This window comes from Brassica oleracea, chromosome C9 (assembly GCF_000695525.1).
Source record: "Brassica oleracea var. oleracea cultivar TO1000 chromosome C9, BOL, whole genome shotgun sequence".
NCBI lineage: Eukaryota > Viridiplantae > Streptophyta > Magnoliopsida > Brassicales > Brassicaceae > Brassica > Brassica oleracea.
In genome coordinates, this window is record NC_027756.1 from 6,342,393 (window position 1) to 6,354,132 (window position 11,740).

The 11,740-nt window shown below is 32.4% G+C and overlaps 2 protein-coding genes across 2 annotated transcripts; both read right to left on the minus strand.

Moving 5' to 3' along the window:
• Window positions 1-1,845: 1,845 nt before the first annotated feature.
• Window positions 1,846-2,510, minus strand: LOC106315940 (protein RALF-like 34). The gene has a single exon (XM_013753789.1). It carries the CDS (start codon window positions 2,357-2,359, stop codon window positions 1,991-1,993), a length of 369 nt encoding a protein of 122 aa, XP_013609243.1. The 5' UTR covers window positions 2,360-2,510; the 3' UTR covers window positions 1,846-1,990.
• A 2,224-nt stretch (window positions 2,511-4,734) lies between these two features.
• Window positions 4,735-5,631, minus strand: LOC106316707 (transcription factor HEC1-like). Its single transcript, XM_013754591.1, has one exon. The coding sequence runs from the start codon at window positions 5,445-5,447 to the stop codon at window positions 4,824-4,826; it is 624 nt and encodes a 207-aa protein (XP_013610045.1). The 5' UTR covers window positions 5,448-5,631; the 3' UTR covers window positions 4,735-4,823.
• Between the last annotated feature and the right edge of the window lie 6,109 nt (window positions 5,632-11,740).

Below are 11,740 nucleotides of genomic sequence, written 5' to 3' on the forward strand. Positions count from 1 at the left end.
TCTTTAGTTGCATTATAAAGAAATTTGATATTAGTTTAAAAATGTTCATAAAATGTTGCATAAAAATGTTCATAAAACGTTGACTCGGTTTTCAAAAAGGTTCATAAAACGTTGCATTATAATACGATTTGATATTAGTTTAAAAATGTTCATAAAATGTTTATAATTAACGTAAACAAAAATGTTCATAAAACGATTTGATAGATGTCGAACTTATTTTGTTGCCTTTTACAAAAGATTTAATATTCTGCCTGTCATAAATTCCTTTTTTTTTTCAAATCGGATTGTAATCATATAGTATAATGTATATGACCAATGGCATTTGGTTGTAATTATTCTAGTTCTTTTTTTTTTTAACACTGAAAGTTTCATTTATATTTGAGGGTTGAAAACCCAATCAAGGACAAAGTCTCAACAAAAGTACGTAGAATATGAACTAGGGGACCAAATGAAACCCCAAAAAGCCAAATAAAGGGAAAGCACCTACCAATAGGTAGTATTACAGCAACACCTCAACATAGAAGGAGAGAGCACAAGAACCTAAGAGGAATCAAACCCCGACTCCTGCGAGATCAATGTCTGAAGCCAAGAGGGGCCACCAGAACCAATATAAGACTGCAGCAGTTGATCCCTTGTCACACTATTCGACGGAGCCTGAGACTTTCGCTTCCCACAATTAATCAGGTGATGAAGGTTTAAGAAGATAGAGCGAGACCACGCCCCTGATGGAGGCATAGGAATTGACGAGAGAGCCCATACTTCCTGAGCAAATGGACAATGAAAGAGAACATGGCCAATATCCTCAACTCCATTATTACAAGATGAACATGTAATATTAAGTTGAATGCCTCTCGATCTCAATCTTTCCTTTACCGCCAAGGCACCAGAGAGAATGCGCCAAAGGAAATGGCGCAATTTTGGAGTTGTTTTCGTTTTCCACAAGGTAGACCAGAGCTTCTTTTCTACTGGAGGAATGATCTCCACCTGTGAGGTATTAATCTCCTCAATAATCTCAAGCAAAGCATACCCACTCTTCGACGTGTAAGATCCATTTCTAGATAATCCCCATACCACACTATCCGTATGGGAGATCTCAGGTTTGATTTTCATTATAATCTCTGCATCCTTCCGAGTGAAAGTACGAAATACTAGCTCCTGGTTCCACACTCCAGTACCAGGAATCAAGAGATCCTCCATTCTCAGAGTTAGATCAACAACAGACCCTTGTCTAAAGTCAGGCACACGAGGGATAGAGTCAAAAATCCAACGATCCCACCACACTACTGTATCCGAACCAGAGCCAATCTTCTTCAACAAACCCTGTTGTAGAAGCTCCCGCCCATGGATAATACTCCGCCAAGCGAAGGAAGGTCTGGAGCCCACTCCGCTATCTAGGAAGGAGCTGTTCTTGAAATAGCGATGCTTTAGGACCTGAGCCCACTCCGCTATCTAGGAAGGAGCTGTTCTTGTAATTATTCTAGTTCACAAAGGGTTTTTTTAAAGTTAGTAAGAGTACATGAGGTAATGACATATACTCCCTCTGTTCCTGAAAGTAAGATTTTCTAGAGTATGCACGCTTATTAAGAATTTAATAAATGTTTATAATTTAAATTACTTTTTACTTTATTATACAATTTTCAATAACTTTCCACCAATGAAATTTAATCAATTCAAATATTCTCAATTAATGTTCCTCAAAAATATAAAAAAGTACTTTAACAATATAGAAAATCTATCTTTGTGGAACAAGAAAAAAATCTAAAACATATTACTTTCAGGAACGGAGGTAGTAGAAAATAGCACTAATGTAATATCACATGAGGTTTATGTCTACGAATGTTCCTACTTTGACAAAAAAAAGGGATACTGCGGCTTAATTAATTTAAACAAACGTAACTGATCACGGTTTACTACACAATACATCGAAATCGAACGAGAACTACAAACAGAGTCCGTGATTGGAAAATTACGAGAATGCCCTTGGTTTCTTCTATCTCCGGCACCGAGTGATGGAGGAGCAGCCTCGGCTGTAAGGATGCACCGGACCTCTAGCTCTGAAGCAGTTGTGAGTGTAGTACGATCTTCCAGATCTGGGAGGACACGGTACTCTGTTCGCCGACAATGCGCCGTAAGAGATGTAGTATCTCCTCCTCTTCCAGTACAATGACCGTCGATCCGCGACATCTTCAAAGCTTTCTCCTCCGTCGATGTCGAATGCGTCGCCGTGAGAGATCGGCCAGTCGAATCCGTCGCCTAGAAGAATCATGGATGGATTCTCGGGGAGAGATTCAGATCTCTGGAGTGAAATGAAGAGAAGGGAGAGAGTGATGAATAGAGTAAGAGACGGAGCTGCTGCCATGGTGATGGTGGAGGCGAAAACGAAGAAGAAGAAGAGGAAAGTTAATAATAATAGAAGGAGAGAGTAGTAATTAGCAGAAAGTCACATGCGAAGAGGTGGATTGGGTTTTGATTAATGCGCCATTTATGGACCTCCTCGAGCTTCGTGAGGGTTTTATGGGTGTAGGGGGAATTAGTTAAGAGATGTGAGATTAGTTGTGAACCGTTGGATCATCGTTCGTATTTATGAGAGATTAATGGGTTGGGCTTTCTTTATGATTTACCTGGTATAACAACATTTGTAAGCTATTCCTCCGTATAATGGGCTTTCTTTATGATTTACAGTGTGACATTAGGGCTAATTTTTTTTTGTGGACTACTGTAATATATTTTTCTGAAAAGAGAACTAGAGTCTGACAAGAACTCAATTCTTGTAATGAACGTTTAGATTTAGTAAAGGGTTTTCTGCAAAGAAACACTCAATGTGGTTTTTTTTTGCAAATTAATCCGCGAACTCAAAAACCCACGGGTCAACCCTCCAAGTGCCAGTCAAACCGCAATATAATCCTCGGCCGTATTTATGTGTATTTGACTGTGTATAATTTTAACATTTTTTCAATACTAGGTCGTTTTGGCGTTAATTTTTTAATGAAAAAAAATTGTTGAACTCGTGGTTTAAAATTTGAACCTTAAATACCATGTGCATGCTATATAACCATCTCGGCCAACAAATATATTTGTTTACTTAACAAACGCAATTATATAGATTTCTAAAACGAAATGACCTTGTTTTTCTCGGACATGGGAGCTTGCGTAAATGCACAATGAAGGTGGGGTTCAACAAATTTTTTTTATTAAAAAATTAGCGCCAAAACGACCTAGTATTGAAAAAATGTTAAAATTATACACAGTCAAATACACATAAATACGGCCGAGGATTATATTGCGGTTTGACTGGCACTTGGAGGGTTGACCCGTGGGTTTTTGAGTTCGCGGATTAATTTGCAAAAAAAAACCACATTGAGGGTTTTTTTGCAGAAAACCCTTTAGTAAATAAGAATACACTAGATTAACATCCGCTCTTTGTGCAGGATAAACATTTTATATGCAAACTATATTTATATATTATTATTTATTTTATGTTTTATACATATTATGAAGTAATAAAATAATAAATATATATTTAAATATTGAGAGATAGGTAATATTACGTATATAATTAAATTGGCATGCGCATATAAATCAAACAATCTCTCTTGTTTATTAACGATCATTTTTGTGGTAAATAAATAAAAAATTGATTTTATCCATTCTGTTCCTACATTATGTATTATATAATTAAATTTAAATCATATTAACATAGATATAAAAATATTTTTTTAGTAAAGCTGTTTATTAAATGAAGTTTTTAATCATATGGTTTTATGATTGTTGTCATCTTACAACAAAAATTTAAACCATTAATAAACTTTTTAATTTGAGATGTCTAATAGTTTTAGTAATTTATAATCATTTTTAATTGAATGCTAATTTTAAAATTAAAATATTAGTTAAGTTCGCAATATTTTTTCCATGAAAATATCAATATATAGTTTGTATTTTATATGATATGTAGTTTAATTAAATGATATATATATATATTAATATAAACACTTATTAAATAAAACTTCTTACTCATGTGGTTTATAACTATTTATATCTTATTATAACAAAAAATTTAAACCATTGGTAACAATAATTTGTTTGACACTTTTAACAGTTTAGTAATCTATACTCGTTTTATAAATTTCAAAATACAATATATACGAAAAAATCTAATTTTTTATTTTAAGGTTAATGCAATTGTGTAATTTATTTTAATAACAAAGATTTAAACAAAAATGATTGAGTGTATACAAATTGTTAGAAAATCTTTGTTATTGGAAATCATTAATTGTTATATATATTTTTTAATAACATAAGGTAATTCCGTAACTTTTATTTAAGTAAAGAATGAAGAATAACGTTTAATACTAATAAATGATTTTATGATCAGTTTAATGAAAACTATAGTTCATATTTATATGAACCAACTTATTTTTTTAAAGATTCTCGAAAATCATTCTCATGATGACACATGTCATGTTTCTAATGTTGTAATGCTTGGCTTTTAATATATAGGGGACATCATTTTACCAAAAAATAATAATAATAAGAATACATATATTTAGCATGTAAATAAAACACACCCACAAGGCTGAAAGCTGAAAACATCTACTATTTATGCTTAGAATTATTTCATTACAAAGATATTATGATAGTAGTTCCTAATTTACAACCCACTCCAAAACCATGGAGAGTTCGACACTAAAACCATCACCAAGATTAACTAAGCATAAAAACCAAAGTAAAAGACACTTAGCTCCACTTTTTATAAATTAAGCTCACCCTCCCTAGAATCATTTTTCTCAGACATCAGTATAATAGTAAATTTAAAATCATCATCATCATCTAAGAATATGTGCATTGCCCACCATCTGATGAGTAGTCCCCATTGCTCCACACCCTTTCATAGCCACTCCTCCGCCGTTAACCACCGCTTGCTCTTCCAGCGACTGCACTTGTTTCTTTAGAAACTTCACATAATGAATAGCCTCGTCGAGCATCGAAGCTGTATCCATCTTGGTTCCACCAGGAACAAGCCGTTGCAAAATCCGAATCCTCTCGCTTATCCTCTCCCTTCGGTGCCGAGCAGCCACACTCTGTGGATCTTTAGAGATCCTAACGTTCCTCCTCTTAGGTGGCTTCACCGCCTCGGGATCTATATGTATTGGTTGCATCATGGCTATTCGAAAGATCATCTCTCGCATCGCTGCCATGTTCGTGTTATCGGTGTTGCTAATATTGTGTCTTTTGTCGTGTAATATGGAAGAGTAAGCTGGGCTAGCGTGTAAACCAGCACCATACCGGAAACCGGGTTCGTGGGTCATTGAGTCAGAGTGGTTATGGTTTGAGTTGAACAGAAAAGGGTAGGTGTTGTTGGTGTGGTCGATGAGAGAGGGATTAGTGTTATAGAACTCAGGAAGATTCTCCATGTGCTGCATCATCATGTTCATTATGTCAGAATCCATGGAAAGAGAGATGGAGAAGCTGTTGAAAATTGAAATGGGTATGGAGAGAAACTGAGTAAAGCTTACAAAATGAAATTTAGGTTTTTTTTTCCTGTTATATGATTGATGATGAGAGAAAGAGACGGTATGTGTGAGAAATGGCAATGGTACTACTGCCCAATCAGAACTCAAGTATGTTATTACAACGGGAAGTGGGAGGATTTATATAGCAATTTCTGGCCCATCCCATTCTTTTAAATCTTATATATATATAGATAAATCTAATGGACATTTTCATATTTTCAACTCTCAATATATATATATATATATATAACTAATGCTTAGTTAGTTCTTGGACACTTTCGAAAAGAAACCATGATGATTTTATACAAAATAAGCTATTAATTTTTTTTGGTCTAAAAATAAGCTATTGGAGCACCCCTATCCAAAGGTTCTAAAAACTTGGGTAAAAGCATGATTATTGGGGCTTAGTGAAGTTTTTAGTGGAATATAAGAACCTGTCTTTTAATTTTTAACTAAAAAAATTAAGAACTGACTTTTAAATAAGAGTTTTAAGAACCGGTTCTTAACTTTTTTAGTTAAAAGTTAAGAAACGGGTTCTTATATTCTGGTAAGAACCTCATCCTAAGGGTTCTAAAAACTTAGGTAAGGGTTCTACACTATTTAGTGGATCCCACAACTACATACACATATATAATATATACATGCACAAATATTCGTATTTAGAACTCCAATGGGTAAAACCCAGTGCTCTTAGTTCCCAAAGATTTTGCTCGGTTGGTAAGAGAAGCTATGGAAAAACATGTGTACATAAGTACATGTAGGAGTTACTATAACGGGAATTATTGCGTAACTTAGGTTGCATGGGGAGTAACTATAACGGGAATTAGTTACGCTACAAACTAACAAGGTGTATGAACCAGCTCCAATACAACAAACGGGAATTCCATTTTCCACCATTGTTACCCCCCACATCCACGCGAGATATGTCAGAATCCAGGAAGCACTATCTTATATATTTTCTGGTTAAATATATATTAACTAGGTAATAATCCGCACCTTGCCCCGGATGTTATTATTAGTTTCGTTATTTTTAATAAAAAGACATTAAATCTGTTTAATTTGGATATTGGTTCAGTTTTAAGTTTTTTTTGGTTTTTAATCTTCTAAAATGTAACTATTATTTTAAATTAATATTCATTTTAGTTTATTCGGTAAAATGTTTTATTTTTTGGTTTTCTTCCCGGTAAAAACCAAAAATTAATATTATTTGTTTATTTTCATGTTATGAATTTTAGATAGTCGTCATGTCGAACTAATAGTTTCATATTATAGTTTCTAAATAGATAATAGTTTAAGAAAAAGAAAAGAAAATTATTAAGACGAATCATTTCGCTACAATTTGGTCGGTAGTTAAAGAAGCATTAAGAAAAAATATTTCAACTTTCAAAAATATTAGATGCTTCAATTGTGGTGAATATTTAGTTACAAGGTGCTCACATCAAAGTGCACATGTATGTGTATGTAAAAAGTATATAAAAATAGTTTACAAATATATAAATATATAAAGTATAATATATATAACATATATATATGCATATAATTCTTTACATATATGTATATATATGCATATAACAAATCAAATTAGATATATGTTCCTAAAAATATTAGTATTTGTATATTGTATTTTAGTATTTTATTTGTTTCGTAGAGTTACAGATATCCAGATTTTTTGGTTCAAATCAAAACGGATAACGAATCAAAAAGAAATTTATGAATATTTTGTTCAACTTTATCCGTAAACAATAAAAATAATACAAATAGTTTGACTTTTGATTCATTATTTATTTTTATTCGAACCAAAAAATCCAGAGTTTTATTGGAACCATGTATGTGAATTTTATATTTTAAAAAAAACGCAAAGTACATAGTGTGAACACATTTATGAATATATTGAAAACGCGTTAGCATACTTATTATCAAATCATTGTAAGGTTGTCACGTGTCTATTATAATGTAAATGCATTTATTACGATGTTCCTATTTTTAATATACGAGGGATACATTCATAAATACTTAGTTACTTACAACGAAAATGATTAACATGATAGTATAGTATTAATTACTATATGTATAGCAAATCGTGTAGTTACTACATAATGGATCATATGATTAATCGGATCGCAATTGACATCGAGCCTTAGCGTATGGCACGGTTCTCGAAACCGATCAGAGGACAACTTGAATCTTTTTATTTATTTAATTTTTACCTTTTCTTTGTTTCATAAACGCATATTTTTTTTTTTGATAAAGAATAAACCCATATTTTATTTAGTTTGTTATGTTGCCTACCGCCACCGACCTTCCTCTCTGGCATGCTTTTCAATTTTTACGAAATTTGTCAAGTCTTTGTTTCTAGTGCTTATTAACCAAACAATTTAATTTATGATGAAATTGAAAAAATAAGAATCGTCATCTGCCTCATCTGAGGAGCCGATATCATTCCCAACAAAGAGGAGGAATATAAATAAATTACCAATCTGCAAATGGCAAAATATAAAAAATCATATATTTTTTTCCTTTCATAAGAAATTTCCTAGAATAGTTTTTTTAAAGTTTTGTCACAAAAATAACAGTCGAAGAAAATAACCAAAATAAGTTTTATTAAAAGGTAAAAAAGTTAACTAATCTAGACTTAGGATTTAGAGTTAAGTGACACAGTTTTGGGGATAAAGCTTCAAATTTTTTAAAATAAAAAATAAATATTAAAATTTTCAAAATAAAAATAGATATTTTGGTCAGTGTTATTTTTGTGACAAAAACTTAAAAATAACTATTTGAAAGAATTGCCCTAAGTTTTATCCTCTATAGTATAAATTTATTTATCAACCGTATAATCTTGATATGTATATCTTCATTTACTTGGTAAAATTGTTATGGAATTTTCACAAATGACTAATTCTAGATGAATCATAAAATAGCGTTCCAGTTGCAACTGAGTAGAAAGAGAGAATTGTGGACATTCTGAATATTGGACTGTTCCAAGTGCACCATTGTCTTATAATACCGGGAACTCTAATTAAGTATACATCGAAGCACATATCCATCGAATAGTTTTAGGATGGGCACTAACTAAGCATATTACAATAACGTATTTTAATATTGGAAACAAATAAACTATCTTATTTGTTTATTTAAAACCGTTGGTACGATACGAAACTGAGATAGTTTGCCTCCCAAGACAAGGTATCAATACAATCGTGTTCATGTCCCAAGCATCATTTATGCTCCTTGCTCCACTAACAGCCCAATTTATATTAATGAATTTCAATCAATCCAATTATTTTCACACAATCTTGTAGACATTTAACACGTTAATTCCATAGAAAATACATTGTTGTTTGGTTATTGATGTAAAAAGAAAAGAAAAAGAAAGATTGTCCCACGTGAGATATCCCACAAAGGTCCCAACATCACCACATAGAGTCTCTGATCATTACAATATCCTTTGAGATTAGATTTACATAGACATTTTCTTATAATATCTTCTTGGGCAAGTGCACTGTATTCTTCTGACACATTTCTATCGTCTTACCTTTTCTTTTCTTAATTCTTTTGTTTTCTCTTTGGAATATTGAAAATTTTGAGATTCTTTTTTGTTTTTAATATATTTTCTTCAATGCATTTTCCTTCTTCTCTATCTCTCTTTTTTAATTTCGGATGAATTCTCATGTTCTCTGTGCCAAGATAAAGTTCATGCACCCTTTAACATGGTGATGTGCAATACAACGTGATGCACAAATTAAGACGGGAACAAATAAATATTCGAAATATTGTCGAATTAATAGGCATTGTAAAAGCAGAACCGGTCCTGAACCAAGCCTAATAAAACATTGGTCTTAAAAACCCAAATTTTATGAAAAAACTTATATTGAAATAAGCACACAAAAAAAAAAAAAAATTTAGACTCCAAATTTATAAAACAAATATTTAGTTTAAATATTTAATAAATTGTTTAAAATCTCCTAAATTTCAGGAGCGGCCCTGTGTAAAGGTAACAATATACTAGTAGGAACCAGCTAAATTTTACACGATTAGAGGTAGTTTAGAAAATGTGTCGAGATGCAAACAAAAGTCAAAATCTAGAACACTGAAGACTGGTAGGAACTAGGAACTTCCTAAAACGAAAATGTGATGTACTTATTTAAGTATTTTGCACCAAAAAGCAGTAAAGTTGGGGGAAAGAATGGGGACAGGCAAAAGGTTGGTTGATAAATATTTGAGATTTTATATAAATATTATGCTTTAAAATGGGTAGGTGGTGGGAATGCGGATCCCAATTTCATTTAATTTCGTTTTATATAGTTTTGTTATTCATTTCGCTATTTTGTGTTTTTTTTTTGTTGATTTTGGTATTTTGGTGCATTATTTGACTCCCTTGCACCTACGTCTCTTTGTGCTATGTTAAATGTACTCGTCTCTATTTTGGCCGGTGCACCTCACATGAGATATATATGAAAAACAAACTGATATAAGATAATATATCTATTCTGATTATATGAATATATGAATATGTCTTACTTTTCGTGTATAGATTTGACAATGATCATATGTGTTATATAACTAATATAAATCCATATACTCATGATCATAAATATAATTGGATTACGTATGCATATTATTATTTTTTGGTTTTTGGTAAGCAGACAAAATATATCAATGAGAAAAAAAGAAAAGTGGTTACATTATATCTAAAAATTTACAAAATGAAGATGATCTTGAACTTTTTTTTTTTTTGCCATCTTATTTTATTATATTATAAAATGCCAAAACTCATACAGTACAAAACCAATTAAAACCCAAAAAAAAACCATACAGATACAAAGCCCAAACTATAGGCAAAATAACGAACTAAAGATGGGCTTCGAAGCTCAAACATAAGAACCCGAAACCAACCAAACCAACTCGACAAACACGCGTCGAGATATTTTAAACGAGAAAAACACATGTTGAACCCTTAGCGAAGTAAGGTACATGTGTCACCCAATCCTTTCATCTTCCTCACCCCTCGAGATTACGCCGGAGAAACTAGGCGGTGCCGAAAAAACATCGGATCTCGACACTGCATCACCATCCATCAGCGCTTGGAATCCTTAGGCGGAGAGCGTCCATCGATCTATTCGAGATCTCCTCCAGCTTCCAAGCCGCCGAATCCGAGATTAAAACCATAACCATGGATTAAAGAACCAAACAAACTCCAGTTTAAAACCGGAGATATCGCCACCAAAAAGAACACAGATCATCCAAAGCCGACATACTATCACCTATAGAGAAAGGTGTGGTCTCCGGAGTCAAAGCCGGTCCGCCCATCAATAGGTAGATGCAACACCGGAACAGGAGGGACCAGACATGCAACGCCGACGGAGCCGTTCATGCCGGGAAGAGCGCGAGAGTAAAGATTGTCGCCATAACAGCTTTTCCCGACCGACGGTGGTAGAGGCACCACACCGCAGGTCGGAGATCGCTATTTTAGTGTTTTGTAGTGAGAGGTCAGAGCGTTTTTAGAGAGAAAGATGTACGTACGAAAACAACAATGATGATCTTGAACTTATAATATACTATATGATGAATATTTATATTGTCGCAAACGAAAAACACATTAGCCATGTTTACACAATTACACTACACATAATTCTACGTAATAATTTCTGGTTATATATTTGTTACGGTTCAGTTGTTGTTCTACTTAATAGTAGAACTGCAGTAACAATTTTATTTTGACTTTTTCTTGGGTTCACCCCCTAGGTTGAACCTTTAGGTTCACCAACCAATAGAAAGTTGTCATTTTAGATCTAGTATCTTTTAATTAAGGAAACAAAATAACTTGCCAAATTATATTATGCTTTTAAAATAAAAAATAAAAAAATTAAATAAATAAAAATAACAATAGTTCTAAAAAAATATTATTTTAAAAAAATATTTATTTTTAAGATTTAGAGTTTAGTGTTTAAGATTTATAATTTAGAATTTATCCAAATGTTTAGTGTTTTTCCAAGGGTTTATGGTTTACCTAAGGGTTTGGGGTTTACCCAAGGGTTTAAGGTTTTCCCAAGGGTTTAGGGTTTAGGATTAGAGTTTAGGGTTTAGTGTTTTGTTGACAACATTTTTTTTTTTTTGAATTCGTTTTTTATATATTATTTTTATTTATTTTTAAATTTTATTTTGAAAAAATAATATAATTTGCCAAGTTATTTGGTTTCCTTAATTAAAAGATACTAGATCTAAAATGACAA

Excerpts from the sequence above, each read along its gene's own strand:
- LOC106315940 (XM_013753789.1), bottom strand. The coding sequence starts at position 2,359 with ATGGCAGCAGCTCCGTCTCTTACTCTATTCATCACTCTCTCCCTTCTC.
- LOC106316707 (XM_013754591.1), bottom strand. The coding sequence starts at position 5,447 with ATGGATTCTGACATAATGAACATGATGATGCAGCACATGGAGAATCTT.